The following is a 26427-nucleotide window of genomic DNA, read 5'->3' as shown; positions in this document are numbered from 1 at the left end:
CCTGAAAATATCTCATCATAAGACCCCCCATCTAACTAACCAGTGTGATGATAATGAGGGTTGACAAACCCAAAAACTCTGTGAAGCAAATAGGGAATTTGTAGCCACATCCACCATGAAATGCCCTTGGAACCCCTTGCCGATTTGATGGAGCTATAGACCTCATAATATATTGTATATACATTATTACATACCCAATGATGATGATAATTCAGTATTACCACTGAATACAATGTACAGGGGTGGACACCACACCCAGTACAGGGACATGTTATGGACAATGGTGACCAGCTTCTTTCAACCACCTTCCAGGCCCCAGAGCTCTCCTCTCATATCACTCCTGGGTTCTATGTGTTCCAAGCATGTGACTTCCAGCTCTCTGCTTTCCATGCTGCTGGGGCTGGGCATGTGGCCACACAGATGGCACTCAAACACCGGCCCACCAGAAAGGTTATACTGACACCTTACTGAACATGTGATACTTAACATTAAAATGTATATCTGATGACAGGTCCACTTTAAGGTGTACGTAGACCATCAGAGCGTTCAGCAGTAATATGAAGCAGAATTATGGAATTGTTTTTTTTACGTACCTTTCCCTGTGCTGAGCTTTATAAGAAAGCCGGTCCGTAAACCTAATAATTGTTATTACTTCAACTAGAAAACGCACAATTTGAAGAGGAGAACCCAGAGGAGACAGGATTGGTCAGAAATACTGCCTGTGGTCTCCCGGCAGTTGCCCCTTCCCCCATTACTGACTTACTATGACTTGTTCCACACTGTAGATAATATAGTAAGTGTTATGCAATAGAGTCAAGAAGAATATTTTATTCATTACTCCCAGATATTAAATAGCCAACACATTTCAGGGGTTCACACGCTCTTTCATCAGGGCTTTAATATAATGTGAATTCAGCAATTCCTAGACTCCTAGATTATATTTAACCCCCTAAAGAAGGGGGAAGGTGTAAACCCCTCAACACACATTGGCTCTTTTATATAATATTATTTATTATAAAATCTAATACCATTGATGTGGTGCCCTTGCTATGTTTCACATATCTGGATTTTTCTCAACCCTCTCTCTGTTTGGGGGTTCTTTTGTTACATGGCAGCAGCCTCATCAAAGGGATTCAGGTTAATGGATAAGACGGTCATTCATAATCTTGGACTTTAATAAAAGGAGATCAAACCCCTCTTATGCCTGTGCCCCGTTGTTCTGCATTGTGGCTCTGTGTGGAGGCGGCCATCTTGGAAAAGGAAGGTCTTTGCTTCCTCGTGTCAGAGCCTCCAACAAGGAGAACAGTGAGCAGCACAGTGGTGACATCACTAAATCTCCCTCCAAATCTCCTGAGACGAGCAGTCTGACAGCAATGCCTTGGATGATCTCACACTGCAGATATACTGCTATGAGGCTAAAGAACAGGGGTGCCTAGGCACTGGAAGAGTTATTTTTCTTTAGGAATTAAAGACAGAAGCTATTCCCCCTTCCTTATTTTTTTCTATACTGGGATTTAAAGGAAAACTCTAATAATATATGCAGGCGGCCATTGGTGATCCTCCTCTGGAAGTTCGAAATACCTGGCTGTGATAGTACTGAGTCAGCAACGTTGAGGAAGTCAAAATTTTATATTTACATATTTGTTTCTCATTGATTGTGACTGGCATTTTCACAAGGAGGGTCAGCAGTGACCGCGTCCATATTTGTCTAAATATAGATTTTCCCATGTGAGGAGCTAATTTGTGAAAAAAAGGGGAGGCACCCAGCAGAAATGGGGAGGAGCTGGACTGTGACTGAAGGCTTAGGGCACAGTGGAATGAAGGGGTTGAGCGTGGTGTGATTGGTGGTTGGGAGGATGTTCTGAGCTGACAGGGAGGGGTTTATCTCTGTATAAATGGTGGGTGGGAGGGTGCACTGGATGGAGTGGGAGGAGTTAATTTGTGACGGGAGTGTGAGGATACTTAGGGCAGTGAGAGGGAGGAGCCTATCTGTAACTGAAAGGGTTGTTCACCCAGAAGAGTGAGGGGGAGGAGCTCTGATGTGACTAAAGCAGGGGGGCACTTAGATCGGCAAAGGGGAGGAGCTTTTCTGTTCTGTGACTGATGGGGGAGGGAACTAAAGAAAGCAAAGGGGGCAGCCTAGATATGAATGATAGCATGCTTAACTAAGTGAGAGGGAGGAGCTAAATGTGACAAAAGAGGGAGGGCACTCAGGGCAATGAGGGGAGGAGCTCAGATATGATTGATGGGGAAGGTTGCTCAGGGCAGCGAGGGGAGGAGGAGCTTAGATAAAATTGAATTCTGAGAAGGAACATATTCTATGCATGAAGGGGGGGGCACTCAGGCAAGCAAAGGGGAGGGGGCAAAGATATTATTAATCGGGGAGGGTGCTCAGGGCAGTGAGGAGAGGAGCTCAGATATGATTGATGGGGGGAGGGTGCTCAGGTCAGTGAGGGGGAGAAGCTCAGATAAAATTGAAGGCTGAGAAGGAACATACTGTGTGCAAGAAGGGGGGGGGCTTATCTGTGATTGAAGGCTAAGTGGGAAGGCACTCAGCTCAGTGAGAGATAGGAGTAGCCTCTATAGCAATAATGGTGATAAAGAATATGTAGAAATTGTATCATCATCCAGAAACTTAGAGATAAAGAGGTCAGGAGCTTGGTCCCCACCCAGTAGGGGACCAATTAGGTAAAATACCATATAAAACAAATGGAACTCACAAGCGGTGAGGGGGAGAGAGAGGATGACAGGCCGCAGTGGATTGTAATGACCTGGAAGCTGTGTGGTAGTCCTTGGTGGAGAAGAATAGTCCTCGGTTATACAGGGTTTTCCTGTAATTTCCAATTTATTGCATCAATTTGTTTTGTTATATTCTATGGGATCATCTTAGCCATCTTTACAACTTCGTATATAAAAAGAAATAAGAGTGGCCTCTGTATTGAATTGCTAAAGGTAAAGATCATTAGGGACTTGTACCATCATCCAGTAATCTAGAAATAAAGGAATTGGGAGCCTAGTCCCCAACCAGGCTACTAAAAGAACTTCATATAAAGAAGAAGACGTGACAAAACGCGTTAGGGCGTGACCACGTGGCTCTTCTGTCAGTCTCAGTGTATGTCTTCCCGGGTTCCATCACAGCCAATACCATCCAGAAGGCGGTGAGAGTGATATATGCTGTGCCATACAGACGGTTTACTCACATGCTGTTTTATTCGGTGTGTGTTGTAAGCATATAATATTGTGTGCGGGTGATTTCCCAAATAAAAATCAGTATTATGCTGTGCTAGTCCCCTTCTTGTTTTGCATGATGTACGTTATGAACAAACCAGTTTAATCCAGGGACAGGAGTCCTCTCCAAGTATAAGGAGATAATAGGCTCTAGCGATTCTGACATTGCACCATTCCTGGAGGAATCTAAGGACAGGAGACCACTGAACAGTTTGATACAAGACTCCTTTATCATTTACCTGTGGTGAGTTTATTACCAACAGGGATTATCCATGCACGAGGTGTTTTCTGGTGATGGTTTTCAGATGAGGAGTTTTTAGCCTTGCTGCTGAGGGTATACGGAGCACTTTTTATATTATAAGAACTTTATATGTCTTTTACGCATACCGATTTACTTTTTAGGTGGCTTTTAACGCCACTGTTTTGCACTGAATACTTTTAGTTATTCTGTAAGTGCTGTTAGTGCTCGGATTATTATTTAGATTTTTATCTTTGCATATTTTATCATTCATATATCTATTTAAGATTATACATGACTCGCACAGGCATTCTTTGTTATCTTTCGCTTTGTTTTACTTTGTTATATTTTGTTACATTTTACCAATTTAGTTAGCTACATTAGTCTTAAATACATTATCTTAATAATGTTTTTATCTGTAAATACTTATGCCACGCACACACGATTGGAATTTTCAACGGGAAATGTTTGATGTGCGCTTGTTGTTGCAAAGTCCAACCATGTGTACGCTCCATCGAACATTTGCTGTCGGAATTTCCGCACACAAATGTTTGAGAGCAGGTTCTCAAATTTTCTGACAACAAAACTTATCGGAAATTCCGAGCGTGTGTGCACAATTTCGATGCACAAAATTCCACGCATGCTCGTAATCAAGTACGAGTGAGGCACTGGCTATTGAACTCCCTTTTTATAGTCCTGACGTACGTGTTGTACGCCACCGCGTTCTTGACGTTCGGAATTTCCGACAACATTTGTGTGACCGTGTGTATGCAAGACAAGTTTGAGTCAACATCCCTCGGAAAAAATCCACGGTTTTGTTGTCGGAAAATCCGATCGCGTGTACGCGACATAAGAGCTGGCATCCCTGGCACCGTCATACTGGCGATTGCTCAAAGACATGTATCTCACTAACCTGGATGTCATGAGGATAATTAGCAGCTCTATAAATTCCCAGAGATATTTTCAAACAATCAGGCTGATTAAGCTTCCGAAACGTGTAAAAAAAAATGCTCGCTTGTTGGACTGACAGCTCCTCTCACTACTCCAGCTGGACACATCGTCTTTGGGTGGACATCCAATTTCTGGATATACCATCACGGCCACCCAGGGTACCCTGATGCTGGTCTCCCCGCATGGACTCCAGGCTCATCTTGCTCCTCACCACAGCAGCGCTGTATTTTGGTGAGGCCTAGGGCGTCACTTTGCGTGGGGGGTGCCAAAAAAGCTTACCCCCCCCCCACACTGCAGATCAGCACAGCGCGACCTTCATCAGGGCAGGCAGAAGGAACAGCTCCACCAGTGGCCCGGGTCCTGCACCAATCCAGAGGCGGCATTATGTCACTGACAGCGGTGGAGGAGGGGATCTGCATGAGCAGGAAGTCCGGGCTGACAAGGATGCTGGACGCATTGTACGAGGCAGCGTTTCTGGCTGTCTGTGCGAAGGTCGGGGAGCGATCTACTGGAGGAGAGGAATATGCTGAGTGGAGTGGTCACGAAGAAAACTGTCAGTACCAACACAGATGGCACAAGGTGAGGCTGGCAAGTTGGCACAGTACAGAGGTGACAAGCAGGGACAGCTTGCTTTGTATACTATGTGACAAAAACATCTATAAAAAGTGCAAATGCAGTGCTAAAAAATATGTACAATACGTAGATGTAAATATTGTGCACACTGAGGTGTTATCACATCTGCTTTGCCAGGCACCAGCTATTTATTCACAATTTTTTATGGTGAAGGGATCCGCCACCCATCCATCGACTGTTGACTGATTTATGGACTCGTATTATGTTTTTTTGATTGCAATTTGGTTTATCCACTCAGGCACCCGGAGTGCTGTATGGGACATATGATTTTATTGCACTTTATTTAATCTATACTTTGTATTCCATTCATTTTTACTTGCTGTGTTTGCACATGATGATTATGTTTGTCACTATTATACGCTGACCCACCTTCAGGTTTAGATTGTGTTTGCACACGTCAAGCTCACTGCAGGAATACCTTTACATTTATATTTACTTGTACGTATTGATGCATATTTTTTTAGCACCGCACTTGCACTTTTTATAGAAGTTTTTGTCACATACTGTACACCAGACGATATTCAACAGTGCAGTGCCATTATTATATACTTTCATGCCCTCAGTCTCTGACTGTCCCTTTTGCCATGCCTGATGACATCTCTGACTGTCCCTTGTGCCATGCCCGCAGTCTCTGACAGTCCCTTGTGCCATGCCCGCAGTCTCTGACTGTCCCTTGTGCCATGCCCGCAGTCTCTGACTGTCCCTTGTACCATGTCCACAGTCTCTGACAGTCCCTTGTGCCATGCCTGCAGTCTGTGAACATCCCTTGTGCCATGCCTGATGATGTTTCTGACTTTCCCTTGTGCCATGCCTGATGATGTTTCTGACTTTCCCTTGTGCCATGCCCGCAGTCTCTGACTGTCCCTTGTGCCATGCCTGACATCTCTGACTGTCCCTTGTGCCATGCCTGCTGTCTGTGAACGTCCCTTGTGCCATGTCTGATGATGTCTCTGACTGTCCCTTGTGCCATGTCCACAGTTTCTGACTGTCCCTTGTGCCATGCCCGCAGTCTCTGACTGTCCCTTGTGCCATGCCCGCAGTCTCTGACTGTCCCTTGTGCCATGCCTGACATCTCTGACTGTCCCTTGTGCCATGCCTGCAGTTTGTGAACGTCCCTTGTGCCATGCCTGATGATGTCTCTGTCCCTTGTGCTATGTCCGCAGTCTCTGACTGTCCCTTGTGCCATGCCCGCAGTCTCTGACTGTCCCTTGTGCCGTGCCTGCAGTCTGTCTGTCCCTTGTGCCATGCCTGCAGTCTCTGACTGTCCCTTGTGCCATGCTCGCAGTCTCTGACTGTCCCTTGTGCCGTGCCCGCAGTCTGTCTGTCCCTTGTGCCATGCTTGCAGTCTCTGACTGTCCCTTGTGCCATGCCTGCAGTCTCTGACTGTCCCTTGTGCCATGCCCGCAGTCTCTGACCGTCCCTTGTGCCATGCCCGCAGTCTTTGATTGTCCCTTGTGCCATTCCCCACCTCCCTTTTCAAGCTTCACCTGTCACGGCTATCAGTGTATGTCCACAGCTACAGCTAGAGACGTTTTCATCTCGGTGGATGCCTCTGTAGCCGATCATCAGCCCATCTTGACTGCTGTTCCATACAAGTAGCTATATGTAAGTGTGCTAAACATTAAAAAGTGGCGATTTTATTTGCTTGTAACCTGGCGCTCGCTGTTCTTCTTTGCATGCTCATGAGGGATCTCTCCCAGACCTGCTTACCAGGAGCTGCCTAAGTCTAACCTCCATCTGTTTCTGATCCCCTTTAGTCATCAGATGAACATTATGGACTTTTCTCTCCCTTATTGGGGCTTTAAAGAGGGATTCCACCCGAAAAAAAATTATTAAAAGCCAGCAGCTATAAACACTACAGCTGCTGACTTTTAATAAATTGACACTTACCTGTCCCGGGGTCCAGCGATGTCGGGAGCCGAGGCCGATCGGTCGCTCGACTCTCGGCTGCCGCCGCCATTCTCGGTGCGGGAATCAGGAAGTGAAGTGTTGCGGCTTCACTTCCCGGTTCCCTGCTGCTCATTCGCAAGTCGTGCAGCGCAATGGGAATGGTCCGCACTGTCTCTGGGACCATGTGTGTCCCAGCAGACCGCGCGGCGGGACAGGAAGAGGCATAGACTCCCGTGGGAGTCTATGCCCGGAAGTGGGTGCAAATACCTGTCTTAGACAGGTATCTGCACCCCCCTCCCCCCTAAAAGGTGCCAACTGTGGCACCGGATGGGGGGGGTGTTCCGATGAGCAGAAGTTCCACTTTAGGGTGGAACTCCACTTTAAGCTCTGACGGTATTTGTCAGATTTTTTTTACATATTGTATTTACAAGCCTTTTGATATTGTTGCTTCGAACTTCAAAAGTAGACATGTGCGGTTTGTTTTGTTCCGTATTGAAATTCGGAGATTCAGATGTATCCAAATTTCTGAATTACAATAGTAATGAATTTAAATGAATGAAATAACGAAACGAAAGTTCGTCCAAAATTCGAATCGAATTCGAAAACAAGAATAGAAAATAAAGGAATAGAAAAGAATAAAAAAAGTCCTCTGAAATTTGAATTTTCAAATAGAATAAATTTGAACTGAAATAGAAAAGAATAGAACAGAAAGAATATAACTGTCTCCCGAAATTCGAATAAATCTGAATTTAAATAGAAAAGAATAGAAAAAAACAATAGAATAGAATAAAATATAAAGATTATAACCGTCTACCAAAATTCAAATAGAATAAATTTGAATTTAAATAGAAAAGAATAGAAAAAAACGAAAGGGAGAAAAACGTAAGGATTGGGATGGGGGGAATGGAAGATGGAGACTGGAGGATTAGTGTGGTAGAGAGACTGGAGAATTAGTGGACTATGGAGTCTGAAGGATTGGTGGGGTATAGAAACTGAAGAATTGTGGGGATATAGAGACTGAAAGATTGTTGGGGTATAGAGATTGAAGGATTTGTGGGGTATAGAGACTGAAGGATTGGTGGGGTATGGAGATTGAAGGATTGGTGGGGTATTCGAATCGAATTCGAAAACAAGAATAGAAAATAAAGGAATAGAAAAGAATAAAAAAAGTCCTCTGAAATTTGAATTTTCAAATAGAATAAATTTGAACTGAAATAGAATAGAATAGAACAGAAAGAATATAACCGTCTCCCGAAATTCGAATAAATTTGAATTTAAATAGAAAAGAATAGAAAAAAACAATAGAATAGAATAAAATATAAAGAATATAACCGTCTCCCGAAATTTGAATAAATTTGAATTTAAATAGAAAAGAATAGAAAAAAAAACAATAGAATAGAATAAAATATAAAGATTATAACCGTCTACCAAAATTCAAATAGAATAAATTTGAATTTAAATAGAAAAGAATAGAAAAAAAACTATAGAACAAAATAGAAAGAATATAACTGTCTCCCGAAATTTGAATAGAATAAATCTGAATTTAAATAGAAAAGAATAGAAAAAAACAATAGTATAGAATTAAATAGAAAGAATATAACCGTCTACCGAAATGCGATTAGAATTTGAATAGAATTGAATCGAAAAAAATAGAATAGAATAGAAAATAAATGAATAGAAAAGAAAAAAAACAATAGAGTAGAATATAACTGTCTTCCTAAATTCAAATTTTAATAGAATAAATTCAAATTTTCTGAATTTATTCGAACTGAATTCAGTTCGGCCGAATTCGGAAAATTTGAATCAAATTATAAACTGAATAAACAAAACTTAACAAATTCCAAAGACGAATTAAACTAATTTAACTAAAATAGAATTATTTAAATAACGAATGTAAACAAAACAAATGTTTTCATTCTGCACATGTCTATTCAGAAGTGCTCATTGTTGGAAAGTCCAAAGTACAAGAAGATGTGCCACCAGACATCAATTTTGGCGTGAGCTTGTCCAAACACTGTTGGGAGAACCCATTTTACCCCCCACATTACTGCTAAAAAACACCTTTTTCAGTTTTGACCTTCATCTGCTGCCATCATCAGTTAATTAATGACCCCGGACATACCAGAGGAGGATAATAAAAAAAAAGAAAGACAAGAGACACACCTGTATCTGTTTACTGCAGGGCTAAAATACAACCCACACACAAATATCTCCAAAGGTTTTCACCAGAATCAGCGTTCAGATGTCCTCTGCAAAGTGCGTACGTGGCTTCTCCTCATTCTTTGTTTAGGATTATAAATTACATCTTTAAATAAAAACTCGATCAAGTCTGAAGATAATAGAACAATCACAGTCAATTTCAGAGTGGAGGCCAGAGTGTGTAAACCAAAAAGGATAAAAATCAATTGTTAATAGTCAACATTATGAAGAAGATTATTTGTCTCTTGTCCTTAGTCAAAATAAAAAGTTGGAAGACATTCTTACAGCGGGAGGACTTGTGTTCTTGTGACTGGCCATCAGTTTTGCCAAACAACACCCGTAACTACAGCCACAGAGAAGATTTCCCCTTATAAGGAAGTTAACAGTCCACCCTGTGGATTTTTGTCAGGTAAAATTAACAGTTCCTTCAATCTCACAAAGACACTATTGGTGTGATCTCTGGTTGAGATCAATCCTGTGCCCTGCCCATTATGAGGGGTTCTCACCATCTCTGTGCCAAGTTCCCAGGTCTACGCACCTGTTGTGCCCATTATGAGGGGTTCTCACCATCTCTGTGCCAAGTTCCCAGATCTACACACCTTTTGTGCCCATTATGAGGGGTTACTATCATTTCTGTGCCAAGTGCCTAGGTCTACACACCTGTTGTGCCCATTATAAGGGGTTCCCTCCCCCAACTCTGTGCCAAGTTCCCAGGTCTACGCACCTGTTGTGCCCATTATGAGGGGTTCTCACCATCTCTGTGACAAGTTCCCAGGTCTACACACCTGTTGCACCCATTATGAGAGGCTCCCATCATCTCTCTGTCAAGTTCCCAGGTCTACACACCTTTTGTGCCCGATATAAGTGGTTCTCATCATCTCTGTGGCAAGTTCCCAGGTCTACACACCGGTTGCACCCATTATGAGAGGTTCCCACTATCTCTGTGCCAAGTTCCCAGGTCTACGCACCTGTGGTGCCCATTATGAGGGGTTCTCACCATCTCTGTGCCAAGTGCCCAGGTCTACAAACCTGTTGTGCCCATTATGAGGGGTTATCACCATCTCTGTGCCAAGTTCCCAGGTCTACACACCTTTTGTGCCCATTATGAGAGGCTCCCACCATCTCTCTGTCAAGTTCCCAGGTCTACACACCTTTTGTGCCCAATATAAGTGGTTCTCACCATCTCTGTCACAAGTTCCCAGGTCTACACACCTGTTGCACCCATTATGAGAGGTCCCCACTATCTCTATGCCAAGTTCCCAGGTCTACACACCTGTGGTGCCCATTATGAGGGGTTCTCACCATCTCTGTGCCAAGTGCCCAGGTCTACACACCTTTTGTGCCCATTATGAGGGGTTACTATCATTTCTGTGCCAAGTGCCTAGATCTACACACCTGTTGTGCCCATTATAAGGGGTTCCCTCCACCAACTCTGTGCCAAGTTCCCAGGTCTACGCACCTGTTGTGCCCATTATGAGGGGTTATCACCAGCTCCGTGCCAAGTTCCCAGGTCTATACACCTTTTGTGCCCATTATGAGGAGTTCCCACAATCTCTGTGCCAAGTTCCCAGGTCTACACACATGTTGTGTCCATTATGAAGGGTTCTCACCATCTCCGCCACCCCTACAAGCCTTCTGTGCCCATTATGAGGGGCGCGCACTCAGCACTTTATATTACAGAGAATGTAGCAGAAGGATTTGGATCACAGAAAAGTGGGAAGGAACACCCAAATCTTCCAGGTGGACAAGAAAAGAGCTAGAAATGATGGCAAGGAGATCTCACAGTTAGAGTATTCAAAACATATAGGAAGCCAGGGGCTGACTCAGTCCATCAGAATCTATCTTCACCTAAATTATCTCTTTTGCATGTATCAACTCTTTCATTCCCTTAAACCCTGAAGAACCTTCTCTGAAGCTGAGTATTTGTACAGTAGGCTATTTTATCTTCAAAGGGCTTGAAGGGACTGGGGCACTGACAATCTTTCTACATCTCTAGGGAGTACATTGGAGAACTCTCCAGACCAGAGTTCCTAGCTCCACCCCATCTCTTGCTCTCAAGGCGTAATTTTCATTTTGTGTGGTCCATAAAGAGTGAGAGCCCATGCAGGGAAGGCACTGTTTGGATATATGGTGGGGAAAATCTCACACAGAGACACAAGAATCTAGAAGTTGGTTAAACTCCTGATCATCTCCCAATAACAGAAACATCCTTTAAAAGATAAGCGCACTTTAAGACAAGTGCATTTGTCTTTCTTCGCTCCAATTTCCCTGACCTAACCTAACTGACCCCCCTGCTCCATAGATGCATACTTACTTTGATCTGACAGCCACCGATCCAGTGTTTGGTTTGTTTACAACCAGTGTGTACAAGTCTCACTGCCCTGGCCATGCCTGTGCATTACAGCTGTGTAGACTTCTATGGGGCCATGTCCCAAGGCCAAATACAGTTGCATAGATGACTATGGGGCTGTAATGTGCAGGCACAGCCACAACAGTGGGACTTGCATGTGTTCAAGTGTGCGGGCTGTTACACCAACTGGGGTGGACGGCAGAAGAAAGTGATCATAATACAAAAGTGCAGTGGGGCTGGGGGGTGGGAATGGAAAGGCTGCTGTGAGCTCATTCACATTTTCCTTGTTTATGAAAAGGTGAACCTAGACTTTAAAGAGCACCAGGTAGTGAAGATCTTAAGACAATGACACTATTGGCAGGGCATGGAGACTAAAGGATTGGTTGGGAGGGGATGAACACTGAAGGATTGGGATGGGGGAAATGGAAGATGGAGACTGGAGGATTAGTGTGGTAGAGAGACTGGAGAATTAGTGGGCTATGGAAACTGAAGGATTGGTGGGGTATAGAGACTGAAGGATTGGTGGGGTATAGAGACTGAAGGATTGGTGGGGTATAGAGACTGAAGGATTGGTGGGGTATAGAGACTGAAGGATTGGTGGGGTATAGAGACTGAAGGATTGGTGGGGTATAGAGATTGAAGGATTGGTGGGGTATAGAGACTGAAGGATTGGTGGGGTATAGAGATTGAAGGATTGGTGGGGTATAGAGATTGAAGGATTGGTGGGGTATAGAGATTGAAGGATTGGTGGGGTATAGAGATTGAAGGATTGGTGGGGTATAGAGACTGAAGGATTGGTGGGGTATAGAGACTGAAGGATTGGTGGGGTATAGAGACTGAAGGATTGGTGGGGTATAGAGACTGAAGGATTGGTGGGGTATAGAGACTGAAGGATTGGTGGGGTATAGAGACTGAAGGATTGGTGGGGTATAGAGACTGAAGGATTGGTGGGGTATAGAGACTGAAGGATTGGTGGGGTATAGAGATTGAAGGATTGGTGGGGTATAGAGATTGAAGGATTGGTGGGGTATAGAGATTGAAGGATTGGTGGGGTATAGAGATTGAAGGATTGGTGGGGTATGGAAATTGAAGAATTGGTGGGTTTGTTTTTTTTTTATTTATGTTAGTTGCATGTTTTGATTGTAACCATGTAGCACTTTGAGATCTTTTGATGGAAAGTGCGTTATAAATAAAATGTATTATTATTATTATTATTATTATTATTATTATTATTATTATTATAGAGACTGAAGGATTGTTGGGGTATAGAGATTGAAGGATTGGTGGGGTATAGAGACTGAAGGATTGGTGGGGATAGAGACTGAAGGATTGGTGGGGATAGAGACTGAAGGATTGTGGGGATAGATACTGAAGGATTGGTGGGGTATAGAGATTGAAGGATTGGTGGGGTATGGAAATTGAAGAATTGGTGGGGTATAGAGATTGAAGGATTTGTGGGGTAAAGAGACTGAAGGATTGGTGGGGTATGGAGATTGAACAATTGGTGGGGTAAGGAAACTGAAGAATTGGTGGGGTATAGAGACTGAAGGATTGGTGGGGTATAGAGACTGAAGGATTGGTGGGGTATAGAGACTGAAGGATTGGTGGGGTATAGAGACTGAAGGATTGGTGGGGTATAGAGACTGAAGGATTGGTGGGGTATAGAGATTGAAGGGTTGGTGGAGTATAGAGATTAAAGGATTGGTGGGGTATAGAGATTAAAGGATTGGTGGGGTATAGAGATTAAAGGATTGGTGGGGTATAGAGATTAAAGGATTGGTGGGGTATAGAGACTGAAGGATTGGTGGGGTATAGAGACTGAAGGATTGGTGGGGTATGGAGACTGAAGGATTGGTGGGGTATAGAGACTGAAGGATTGGTGGGGTATAGAGACTGAAGGATTGGTGGGGTATAGAGATTGAAGGATTAGAGAATGGATGATTAGTGGCTGCTGTAGACAGAAGGACTAATGGGGTATGTAGACTAAAGAATTTGTGGACTATGGAGATTGAAGGACTAGTCGGATACAGAGACCAAAGGACTGGTGGGTTATAAAAAGTGAAGGAATTGGTGAGGCATGGAGACTGAAGGATTGGCGTGGTATGTAGACTGTTGGGGTATAGAGACTGAAGGGGCTGGTGGGGTATAGAGATTAAAGAACTAGAGATTATGGGGAATGGGAATAGAGAGTAGATGGTTGGGGTACAAAATAAGCAGAAACATGGACACCTGGATTAAAAGACAAGGGCAAACGGACCAAAAGATCAAAAACAAGTTCACATGATTGTGGCTATGGAGGTTGGAAGAAAAGATGTACGGAAACAAGATACAGCTGGATTGGAGCACATAGCCATGTGAAAAAAACACTCCGCCCACTCCTCCCATGATAGTTATTTTTTAAAATCTGACTGGATCTGTGATCAAAATCTACCACATCCTGGTCAGTAACACAGTATCTAATCACGATGGGTCTTCTGATGCCTCACTAGATATGACTTGTGAGTGAAGCATTTCCCGCAGTGTGCACAAGAAAAAGGCTTTTCCCCAGTGTGGCTCCTCTGATGGAAGGTAAGCGATGGTTCCTTCCTGAAGCATTTCCCGCATTCTGTACAGGAAAAGGGTTTCTCCCCGCTGTGGATGGACCGATGATCGTCCAGGAATGACTTGCGGGCGAAACACCTCCCGCATTCCGGGCAGGAATAAGGCTTCTCCCCTGTGTGGGTCTTCATGTGCTCTGCTAGGTTTGGTTTATGGGTGAAGCTTTTGCCGCACTCCGAACACATAAATGGCTTCTCCCCTGTGTGAATCCTCTGGTGTTGCCCCAGGTAGGACCTCTGCGTGAAGCTTTTCCCACAAATATCGCAGGAAAAGAGTTTCTCCCCTGTATGGCCTCTAACATGTTCCAGAAGATTGGATCTCTTGTTGTAGGATTTCCCACACTCGGAACAAGAGAAAGGCTTCTGGCCTGTGTGCATGGTCTGATGGCTGGCCAGGTAACACTTCCGGGTAAAAGACTTTCCGCACACCGAGCATGAAAAAGGGCGCTCGCCCGTGTGAATTTTCTTATGCTCGGCCAGGTTGGTTTTGTGAGTGAAGCACTTTCCGCACTGCGGACAGGAATACGGCTTTTCACCCGTGTGAATTTTCTGGTGCTGCCCGAGATACGACTTTTGGGTGAAGAACTTCCCGCACTCTGGACAAGGATGTAGCTTCTCGCCATTGTGAGCGCTGATGTGTTCTATGAGGTTGGATTTCTTGGTGTAGGACTTTTCACACTGCGGACAGGAGTATGGCTTCTTGATGGCATCAGTTTTCTGGTGCATGAGGAAGTCAGTGTTTGCTGTAGGAAATCCCTCTGAAGTTTTATCTGGGCTGTGGAGTCCCTGAAGGATATCTGGGGTGACAAAGTTTTCTCCTCGGCTATCTAGCCCCTGAGATGGGTTCTCAATATAACGTCCATCTGTCAGGAACACATTGAAAGAAAGACATAAACTAATATGAACTGTATAAAATTGCGACACAATATAAAAATATTTAAAGTTGATCTCGTTATTCTCCCACTCCTTGACCTGATCGCTGGGCTTTTAATCTAAACGGTCCAGTTTACTCACCTAGAGCTGCATCTTCTTCGGGTGTCCGTGCCACTGCTTGCCTGACATGGACAACGCCTATTGGCTGTCCAGCAGTGAGGTCCAGAAGAGGAGTGATGTCAGCACAAGGGGATGTTAGGTTCTCTCAGGATCCAGAAGAGAAGTGATGTCAGAGCAAAGGGGTGTTAGGGTCTCTCAGGATCCAGAAGAGGAATTATGTCAGCACAAGGGGATGTTTGGAGCCTGGCCGGTAAAGGAACATCTGCTGCACTGCATTAGAGCCTGCACTGGGAAACTTTACTGGGAAGGGACCTGCATGGCGAACTTAGATTAGTACGCATTTTTTCACATGGTAAGGAAAAATAACCCACACTGGATGTGTTAGAAGAGGGTTGCATGGCTTTTGCATTGAGAATTTAGTCCGACCATTACTATTATTTCAACAATGGATGGGCTCAGTCACTCACTGACCTCTCTCGGAAATTACATCTGCTACTTGGCAGGAATCCTAGCTCTGTCAAACAAAACCAACCAAAGTTCCCACCACCCAGCATGCAAACAACCAAATAATCCTGTCTAACAGTTTGCGTTAAAAACAGGGGTTTAGTTTCACGGCACCCCAGTCCTACCTCTATACATTTTTGAGAGCCTCCACAGTGGAAGCACATGCATAATAATGACTAGATAGGGGGCAGGTAAGCCTGAAGGGAGCCCACCCTTCCTTAAAGGCACAGGGTCGCACTGGACTCCCAGGATATAGAACAATGGTAGCAAAGGTGTCCAGTGCATGCCCTCATCAATATTCCAACAGTACGAACAAATGGCCCCTGCCCCCACCTTTAATAACTGGCCTTCGAGCAAGGAGCACGCATGTCAAACAAAACCAAAGAAAATTCCCAGATCAACTCACCAATCAGCCTGCAAACAACCAAATTATCCTGTCTAATAGTTTGTTGTTTGCAGGCTGGTTGGTGAGTTGAGCTGGGAATTTCTTTGGTAAAGTCCCACACCATTGATTGCACTTTATATTACAAAATAAACAAACAATACAACACTAACAAGCAAGATGCTTTTACTGAACTAAGTAACGTTTCCCATGGGAGACTCCAGGAACAAAACTCACAAGATGAAAGACATCGGTGTAAACCTAGGACAAGACTGGAGGTCTCAGGAGCAAAGCTTATAACAAGTTGGAAGACACAATTGTAAATCTAGGAAAAAGACTGACACTAGAGTGTAAATCTAGGACGAAAGATAAGAGGCTTGTACAGTATAAGAAAGGAGATCTTGGGAACAAAGCTCCTAACAAGATAGAGGATACCAGTGTAAATCTAGGTCAAGACAAGGAGGTCCCTGGAACAAAGCTCAGAACAAGAAGGAAGACAACAGTGTAAACCAAAGACAAGACAGGAGGTCTCAGGAAGGAAGACACCGGTGTAAATCTAGGACATAATGGGAGGTCTCAGGAACAGAGCTTAAAACAAGATGAAAGACACTAGAGTGTAAATCTAGTACAAGACAAGAGGCTTATACAGTATAAGAAAGGAGATATTCGGAGCAAAGTTAAGAACAAGAAAGAAGACACCAGTGAAAATCCAGAACAAATCAGGAGGTCCCAGGAACAAAGCTCAAAACAAGAAGGACACTGGTGTAAGTCTAAGCCCTTGTACACGCGGTCGGACATTCTGACAGCCAAATCCGTTGGATTTTGTCCGACGGATTTTGTCCGAAACTGTTGCATACACACGGCCGGACAAAGTTGTCGGAAAATCCGATCGTTCAGAACGTGATGACGTTATTTCATTACAATGGGACTACGTTCAGGCTAGTAGCCAATAGCTTTGGTCTAGGAATTTGATCTGAGCATGCAAGGCACTTTGTCGGAATTCTCTACACACGATCGGACAAAGTCCAATCGGATCATGTTGTCAGAAAATTTTATAGCCCTGCTCTAAAACCTTGTTGGTCGGATATTCCGACAGAAATAGTCCGATGGAGCTCACACGCGGTCGGATTATCCGACAACATGGTCCGATTGGACATTTTCCGTCGGAATGTCCGACCATGTGTACAAGGGCTTAGACAAGGTAGGAGGTCTTGAGAACAAAGCTCAAAACAAGATGGAAGACAGCAGTGTAAGTCCTTTTCAATCTAGGATGGAAAAGGACCTGGGGGTCCTAGTAGATGATAGGCTCAGCAATGGCATGCAATGCCAAGCTTCTGCTAACAAAGCAAACAGAATATTGGCATTAAAAAGGGGATCAACTCCAGAGATAAAACAATAATTCACCCGCTCTACAAGACTCTGGTCTGGCCGCACCTAGAATATGCTGTCCAGTTCTGGGCACCAGTCCTCGGGAAGGATGTACTGGAAATGGAGCGAGTACAAAGAAGGGTAACAAAGCTAATAAAGGGTCTGGAGGATATTAGTTATGAGGAAAGGTTGCGAGCACTGAACTTATTCTCTCTGGAGAAGAGACGCTTGAGAGGTGTTATGATTTCAATATACAAATACCGTACTGGTGACCCCACAATAGGGATAAAACTTTTTCGCAGAACTGAGTTTAATAAGTCTCGTGGCCACTCATTAAAATGAGAAGAAATTAGGTTTAACCTTAAACTACGTAGAGGGTTCTTTACCGTAATGCCGTGTACAAACGACCGAATGTTCTGGCAGACTAGGTCCGACGGTCTTCCCGTCGGTCCAGCATACAGACGAACGGTTTTCTCGATAGGAATTGAGTCTGTCGGACAGATTTGAAACATGTTCTATTACTAGGTCCGTCGGATTCTTATACTGAAAAACGATCTGATTAGCCGGCACGATCGGATTGTCCGACGGACTGATCCCATCAGACCTAGTCTGCCGGAAAGTTTGGTCGTGTGTACGCGGCATAAGAACGGCAAGGATGTGGAATTCCCTTCCACAGGCAGTGGTCTCAGCGGGGAGCATCGATAGTTTCAAGTAACAATTAGATAAGCACCTGAACGACCGCAACATACAGGGATATACAAGGTAATACTGACATATAATCACACACATAGGTTGGACTTGATGGACTTGTGTCTTTTTTCAACCTCACCTACTATGTAACTATGTAAGTCTAAGACAAGACAGGAGATATTAGGAACAAATCTCAAAACAACATGGAAGACACTAGAGTGTAAATCTAGGACAAGACAGGAGGTCATGGGAACAAAGCTCAGAAGAAGACGAAAGACACCAGTGTCAATCTAGGGCAACAGTAGGTTTCAAAAACATAGCTCAGAAGGGCATTGAAGACACCAGTGTAAATCAAGGACAAGACAGGAGGTCTCATGAACAAAGCTCAGACAAGATTGAAGACACCAATTTAACCCTAGGACAAGACTAGAGACTTCAGGAACAAAGCTCAAAACAAATCCACCAGCCTAAACTTAGAACAAGATGAAGGGCATACACTTGGAATACACGAGGCCAAGATCAGAAGAATGGAGGACACCAAACCAAGAGATACATCTTCCATATTCATTGCTTACCTGCACTGATCTCTGAAGGAACTTCCTCCTCTTTACACAGCAGATCACCCCCTGCACATGTCTCCTCTTCATCTGTATCTTCCATTTTAACAACATTAAAGAATTCCTCCTGACCAAAAACAAACACACAATGTAATACCTTATAACCTCAGGGCTTATAAAACCACTTCTCCGCGCTCAATAAAACCTCAACCCATCTACCTGATCATCCTGTATAACACTGTGATCCTCCTCGGGTGAATCCTGGGAATCCAAAAGATGGGGACTTCTCTCTGGTGGGTTTCTGTACCTTGATCCATCTGTAGGAAGCACACACACTGACTGAATACATTGGAGGATCTCAAAAATGGCATTTATGACACTTTTCTGGTGGTAGGGTCCCTTTAAAATGGCCTGTGCCTAATTCAGGAAAACCTTCCAGCATTTTTTTTTTTACTAGCTTGGAAATGTGCGGCAGACTCACTATGTCTGCGACAAATTCAAAAAGAATTACCGCCAGTATGCAGATCAGGACCAACTCTGAGCTGGCATACAGAGAAACACCACTGCTCAGAGTGGGGTTTGTATGTGCTTTTTGGTTGCTATGAAGCCAGCAGCCGCAGGTGTCGTAGCAACCAGTGAATCATCCCATGGCCCCATTCAGCTGCCAGCTGGGAGAATCAGTGTCTTTAGTGTGTATACCTCACCTGTGCCAGTCTTTGGGGGGGATTTCTCCTCATTACATGACTGATCACTATTTATACACTCCTCCTCCTCCTCCTCCTCGTCACTGGAATCCTCTACTTTTATACTGTAGTCATTGTGATGTTCCAGGGTGGGGTGGGGAGGACGGTGACATCTCCCAGTACTGGATCCATCTGTAGGAAACACACACACTGACTGAATACATTGTTTCTATATGTTTATCAGATGATGGGGGATCCAGATGGATCCTCCGTACTGCTCTCTCCTTTATAATAAAGTCTCCTCTTACCCGGTGATGTGAGGGGCAGCTGATTCTCCATTATGACGTCCTTGTAGAGGTCCTTGTGCCCTTCAAACCAGCCCTATAGAGAATAAGAACATATAGAAACATTGACCTTCAGGCATTTTGGATCTGCTGCAGCTGTCAGCTACTTCTACTGTAGATCAGCATGTGGTCGGAAGGAATTAACCACTTGCCCCAAATACAGGTACCCGTACATCCTCTGATTTAAGTGGTTCTACCAGGGTCATTGTTTGTAGGTGCAGTCATAGCTCCGGTATTTTTTTTTTTCCAGCAGTCGATACTGAATGATGTCAAAGCAATCCAAGTGGCTAACTAGCTGCTGGATCGCTTTACATGTGGAGAAAGGTAATTCTCTCCCGTCTGCCATCTTCCCCCGCTTTCCCACCAGCTGATCATAGAGATGATGGAGAAACAGAAGTCCCCCTATTATCTCTATGGTCTATGAAACCGGAAGCGATTAGCATTTTGTCACTTTTGGTTTTGGGTTGTTGTTTACAAGCCGCTACCAGCTGGAGAAGCATCTGATCAAACAAATCTTGGTTTGATCAGATGCTTTTGAGGGCAGAGGAGAGACGTGGGATCTAATAGATCTCTCAGTAAAGAGTCCCCCCCATGCTCACATGCAAATGCGCACGTTGGTCCCGCGCATGTAAACGGCGATCGCACCACACATGTGAGGTATTGCTGTAAACATCAGAGCGAGAGCAATAATTCTAGTGCTAGATCTCCTAGATAACTCTAAACTTGTAACCTGTAAAAGCTTATAAAGTGTTGCCTGAGGAGATTTTGAAGTAATATAGTTTGTTGCCATACCACAGGCACTTGCAAATTTAAAGCGTGACATATTAGGTATCTATTTACTCAGTGTGACATCATCTTTTATATTTTAACATACAATAGGGTATTATATTGTGTTTGGGTGCACTAAAAGTCAAATTCAACATTCTAAGGTGTATTTTTTCCAATAAAACTTGCGTTTGAAAAAACGCTTTGCAAATATCATGTGACAAAAAATTGCAACAACCTACCAGGCCTTTACTTTCAGAAAATATATACTGTCTATAATTATCTGGTAAAAAAAAAAATAAAAAAAAAAAAAAAAAGATTTTTCCACGTATATGAAAAGTGTCAGAAAAGGCTTAGGAGGCGGAATAGGCTTGGGGAAGTGATTAATCCCGATGCTCAGGCTTTAAAATGTCAGGGCAAGACTCTGCAGCAACCATCTTCAACCAGCGTTCCTCCAGAGGTTGCTAGGGGGTCCCTTGAGCTGTGACTGATTGACCGCTGATCTGAGGGTGCCTGCATAGTTTCGGGATTGAATTCCACTTGGCAGGGCCAGTTGCATGATACTAATATACTATGTAGCTATCTGTAAAGGGGGGGGGGGGGGGGGCATTCTTCCTACTGACCCCAATGAGTTGGTTTTGGTAGGAGTTCCCTATCATCTCAAAAATGATTTGATGGGTTGCTCTGGAGAAAAAAAATTGAGAAAAGTTACTGCCTGCAGACATTGATTGGGTCTCCACTGATCAGGAATCTCACAGGTAATAAAGATACGTCCTTATATTTAGAGCTGAAATCTAAGCAGATACTGTATTTCTCTGTCTTCCCCCTTCCATATGTGAAGGGGAAGTTGATATCCATGGTAGTGCAAGGCTGCATCTATTCTCCTCTCTCTTCCTCTTGATGCAGGGCCTCCAAAAGCCATTGGCTCCTGCTGCTGTCAATCAAATGCAAGGAGGAGGAAGAGGAGGGTGGGGCTAAGCCCCACTCTGCGCGTCTATGGAGCGTGGCTTCAATAGATACACACCTAGGCAGCAAGCAGCCACATAACAGCAAACGGCTTGCTATGGAGACACACAAAGAAGAGGAGAAGCGAATTTCGCCGGTGGGAGACCAAAGAAGAGGAGGATCGAGGCTGCTCTGTGATCCTGGCATCCTTAAAGCGGGAGTCCGCCGGGAATTCCGCCGTTTTTTTTTTTTTTTAAAAGCCAGCAGCTACAAATACTGCAGCTGCTGACTTTTAAAATAGTGACACTTACCCGCCCAGCGTGCCCGCGATGTCGTCACCCGAAGCCGATCTCTCGATCGTCTCTCGGGTGCTGCCGCCGCCATCTTGGGTATGGGAATCAGGAAGTGGAGCCTTTCGGCTTCATTTCCCGGTTCCCTACTGTGCATGCGCGAGTCGCGCTGCACAATAAGGATGGTCCCCGCTGTCTCTGGGATCCGTGTGTTTCCCAGCAGGCAGCGGGGGACTTTCGGAAAGGGGCGTGGATTCTGCGGAAAGGGGCGTTCCTTTCTGCAGAATCTACGCCGGAAGTGGGTGTAGATACCTGTACTGTACAGGTACCTGCACCCCCTCCCCCCTGAAAGGTGCCAATTGTGGCGCCGGAGGGGGGGAGGATTCTAATGAGCGGAAGGTCCACTTTAGGGTGGACCGCCGCTTTAAGAACTTCCATAGAGACAGACAGGATGCCTCTAGTTATCCCACCACCGGCAACTTGTTTCTGGAATAACCCATCTAACATCATCCTTAAAGTGCTTCCATAGAGACAGGCAGGAAGTCTTTAGAGATCTCACCACCATCAGCGATTTGTCTCTGGAGTCACCAATCTGCCTTAAAGCGGGAGTAAACACGCAGATTTTTTATTTTTTTTTTACCTGCAAAGGAAAAGGCATAATGAGCTAGTATGCACCGCATACTAGCTCATTATGAAATACTTACCTTAGAACGAGGCCCCGACATCTGGTCCGATCCACGCCGAGGGAGCTGACATGCTCCCTCGGCCTTTCCTCCGGGTATCGCGGCACCGGCGCTGTGAGTGGCCGGAGCCACGATATCGTCACTCCCGCGCATGCGCGCGGGAGATTTCATCCCGGCCGGGTCCGGCCACCGCCGGGCTTTCACCCGAGAATCCCCTTGTGCGCATGCGCCGCTGCAGTCGGTGGCGCATAACAAGGGGAATATCTCCTAAACCGTACAGGTTTAGGAGATATTTTTTTTACCTACAGGTAAGCCTTATTATAGGCTTTCCTGTAGGTAAAAGTTAAAAAAAATGAGTATACAACCACTTTAAGAGATACCAAAGGAACAGACAGGAAGATCTGGTGATCCGTTCACCAGTGATTTGCCTCTGGAATCCCCCATCTAAGATCATCATTAAGTGCTTCCATAGGGACAGACAGAAAGCCTCTGGAGATCCCACCACTGTCAAATTTGTTTCTGTAGTCACCCATCTGCCATTGGTCTTAAGAGATATCATAGGGACAGACAGGACACCTCTGGTGATCCCACCTCCAGTGATTTGTCTCCGGAATCACCCATCTAACATCATCCTTAAAGAGTGCAGTCACCTCCCTTAAAGTGGTTGTTAATCCCCTCTGTGTTCTAATCCTGTGTTGCCTCTGTGTGCGTGATCTATGAAAAAAAAAGCCTACTATACCTCCTTTCACAGCTTTTCTCAGCGATCACATGATGAGCTGGCTTTCTCCTCTCCCCGCCTGACAAATGCAGCGGGCAGAGCCGAGATTCCCCAGCTGATGTCACTCGGGAGAGGAAGAGGAAAGGGGAGATGTGATCGCTGAGAAGAGCTGTGAAAAGAGGTATAGCAGGCTTTTTTTTTTTTTTTTTTATAAATCACTCACACAGGGGGACACAGGGTTTGAACGCAGAGGGGGTGGTATGAAGATGTGAAAGTTATTTGAGTAGCAGCAGTTGCGGGGACGGGTACTGTCACGAGCTGACAGGCAGGGAGGGAGGGGGGAGGAGGACAGAGGAGAGACAGCAGTCTGCAGATGACGGAGGCACGTAAACTGACCACGGTGTCAGGGATGGGCAGCCATGATACACCGTGGTCAGTTTACAAAGGGGAGGGCATAGCCAGGCAGGATCAGCCAGGTATTTCAGATGATACAGGGGGCCAAATGACAGAGCACAAGCACTGTGCTGTATAACATGCTTCACAAGAATCAGGATATATAGGTTTTTTTTGGGGTTAACAAACGCTTTAATGTTATATATGAGAGGGAACTGTAGAAAAAAAATAATTAAGTGATATCATAGGGACGGACAGGAAACATCTGGTGATCCCACCACCGGCGATTTGTCTCTGGAGTCATCCATCTGACATCAGCCTTAAGAGATACTATAGGGACAGACAGCAGGCCTCTTGTGATCCCACCGCCAGCAGTTTGCCTCCAGAGCCATCCATCTGATATCAGCCTCAAGTGCCTCCATAGAGACAGACAGGAAGCCCCTAGTGATCCCACCACCGTCAATTTGTCTCTGTAGTCACCTGACACCAGCCTTAAAGTGACCATATACGCCTTATTGTTCCAAATGTGCCGATCGATCGACAGTATTGATCAGAGCTCCAATCTACCAATTATAAATGTATACAATTTATTAAGAACGATCATTCATGGACCTAAATAGCGATAGGTTCCCCCCGGAAAGTGTAGATAGAGGTTCGACTGGCCAGATAGAATTTCGCCACAGCCGGTCACCTTGGCAAAATAAAAAATGATCGAAGAATTCATTAAATGGAAGATCTGTGTTAGAAGGTTTCTATTCCATGTGTAACCTTTTTAGAGGCACTAAATGAAGGACCGTCGGATCATACTGATATGAGTGTGTCCACTTTTAGACAGGTGTCCCCATTGGAGAATATCCCCCCACCTCCTGCTCTGGGGACAACCCTAACATCTTGGATTTCCCCTCACTTTTTTTTTTTTTCTGGTGACCAGGACATTTCGACGGCTAAATCCCCCCCACAATGGGGGCGCTGACGGCAATAAAAACTTGACAGAGGGTCCCACCCCCTTCTTCACTCCATCCAAAACAGAGCTCTTTATTCATAAATACATCATTACATACAAGCTGTGCAAGTACCTGACCAGGAATCAGCCTCTTGCAGTACAGCAGAGCTCAAACTGCGGGAGGGAGAAGCAGCACGAGGAGCCAATCAGTTGGGCTGCAGGGTTAAGGAGCATGTGGATAGAAGAAGAGAGCAGAGAGATTAGTTCATGGGTCTTCTGCTTCTCCTTTCACTGTTCAATTATGGGCTGGGGGAGGGGCAGGAGCTGTCACGGTTCCTAAGCTGCAGCAGAAAAAGGTCAGGTCCCCTGCCCTGCCAGACGGAGCTGTGCAATGTGGCAGAGTGGTGTCAATTTTGGGGCTGGATGGACAGAAATACAATCCCTTTGGCAGGTAAAGCACACCGGTATATGAATTTAATGCGGCGCATCTGGCATTCCACTTTAAAAAGTGTCCCCACCCTGGATGTGTTATCTCGGGGGGGGGGGGGGGGGTGGTCAACCCTTGTTGGCTTCCTGAAGTCATGACTCCGCCATCGGGGTTGTCAAACAAGCCCTGATAATGGGAGTCACCCTCCCCTGAGGAGTACCATAGTGATTTCATCATCAGTACCTCGGGGGTGGGGCCCTACAGGTGTCGTCCAATCTGGTCTTTGCAGTCGCCTCCCTTAGGCGCCCCCTACAGAGACTTCTGAGGATTGTCACCTTTAGATAAGGGGGGCGTCTATAGCTGAGCCCCTCCCCCTTCTATTCCTGCCACCAGCGACCCGAAGAGGGGCGTACACGACTTAGAGCTCAGTGCAGGCGTCCAGAATCCCTCCCACTGTCAGCCTGATGTCAGATCTCAGCTGGTGTGCAGAGCATGCCTGCAATGTGATATAAAGGAAGGTAAAGACTATATAGACTGAGCTGAAGGTCCTTTCTGTTCTCCCCAGAGTTCCCCTTTAACACCCTCCACACACACATCGCCCTATCACATCCCACCGATGGACACTCACCAGCAGCTCCCCTGCTTTAGTACTCCATATCCTGGCCAGCACCACTTCCGGGAAACCACGACCACTTCCGGTCCGTGCGTTCCACGGTCGCTCCACTTCCGGGTTCCCTCTGGGACGCGCTACACCGCGCCTCCTCCTCTCCCTGGACACTTCCGGCGTTACGGCGGCCATCTTGGAAGTGGTCAGCCGCCCACAGTTGGTGGACAGCACAGACCAGACGTTAGTGATCCAAATAGCATGTGTTGCTTACTTAAAAGATTGGAGTGTGGAGGAAAGTGTCATGTTAAGGGGGGTGTTATTTGTTATTTCATACATCATAGGTTGTCTATGGTTATAATAAGACCGTCTCCTCACATTTGGTGCCTGACACCCTCTTGCGGACAACAGGGCATGCTGGGAAAACTTGCATTGTTGGGGGGAGCATTGGTCCTCCATGGTAGGGTTGCAACCTGTCCAGGATTCACCTGGACAGTCCGGGTTTTGCCTCATGTACATTATTTAGACCAGGCTGTGGCTCACCAAGTAACCAAGATAGTCACACAAACATCTGCTACCACCCGGGAGCTGCGGGCACTTGGGAAGGGGGGCAGGGCAATTATGTCAGCAAGAGCAATTTGGCCACACCCACCCACACTCTCCTCGGGGCACCAAAACGTGTCCCATGCTGCTTCAGGTTTTTTTTTGAAGAAAAGGTGGCAACCCTACTCTGTGGTTCAGGTCAGCTAATATGGACCGCGACGTGGGACTCCGCTCGTGCCCCCATATGCCGTTCTGGTGAATTTTGGGTCATTTATCACCATTTATGATATTATTGTCCTTCACAATGAGTGGGTAAAGCCCCCGGAGACTTCAGGATTGGCTGAGGGGACCCTGATATACTCCCCAATCAGGGGCTGAGCCCATTACTCTGGTTCCGTTTCTGTTCCAGACCAGGCCTTTTTGAGACACTTGTTATTTACAAGTTAAAATCGATTTTGTTTTTGCTAGAAAATTACTTAAAATCTCCCAAACATTATATATCATATTTT

General features: G+C 45.2%; 2 protein-coding genes across 2 annotated transcripts in view; both read right to left on the bottom strand.

The window, feature by feature from the left end:
* Positions 1-26427, bottom strand: part of LOC143956162 (uncharacterized) — a 713750-nt gene that overhangs the window by 486024 nt on the left and 201299 nt on the right. The window lies entirely within an intron of this gene.
* On the bottom strand, positions 13333-25475 carry LOC143956312 (uncharacterized). Its single transcript, XM_077466530.1, has 6 exons — positions 25400-25475; positions 19572-19644; positions 19285-19455; positions 18800-18897; positions 18599-18707; positions 13333-14949 (listed from the first exon to the last, which is right to left on the bottom strand). The coding sequence occupies exons 2-6, from the start codon at positions 19600-19602 to the stop codon at positions 13946-13948; spliced, it is 1413 nt and encodes a 470-aa protein (XP_077322656.1). The 5' UTR covers positions 19603-19644; positions 25400-25475; the 3' UTR covers positions 13333-13945.

The sequence above is a fragment of the Lithobates pipiens genome, unplaced genomic scaffold (genome assembly GCF_037356315.1).
Source record: "Lithobates pipiens isolate NorthernLeopardFrog02 unplaced genomic scaffold, aLitPip1_a1.2 Scaffold_35, whole genome shotgun sequence".
NCBI classification, from domain to species: Eukaryota; Metazoa; Chordata; class Amphibia; order Anura; family Ranidae; genus Lithobates; species Lithobates pipiens.
Note: the sequence above shows the minus strand (reverse complement) of the source record. Positions and strands in the feature narration are given on the sequence as shown.

What these genes read in the sequence shown, in the direction of transcription:
- LOC143956312 (XM_077466530.1), bottom strand. Translation starts at nt 19,602, where the DNA reads ATGGAGAATCAGCTGCCCCTCACATCACCGG. An exon ending in CCCCCCAAAGACTGGCACAG is followed by an intron (nt 18,898 to 19,284) that starts GTGAGGTATACA and finishes TGCTTCCTACAG; the next exon opens with ATGGATCAAGGTACAGAAAC. An exon ending in TCCTTCAGAGATCAGTGCAG is followed by an intron (nt 14,950 to 18,598) that starts GTAAGCAATGAA and finishes TGTTCCTGACAG; the next exon opens with ATGGACGTTATATTGAGAAC.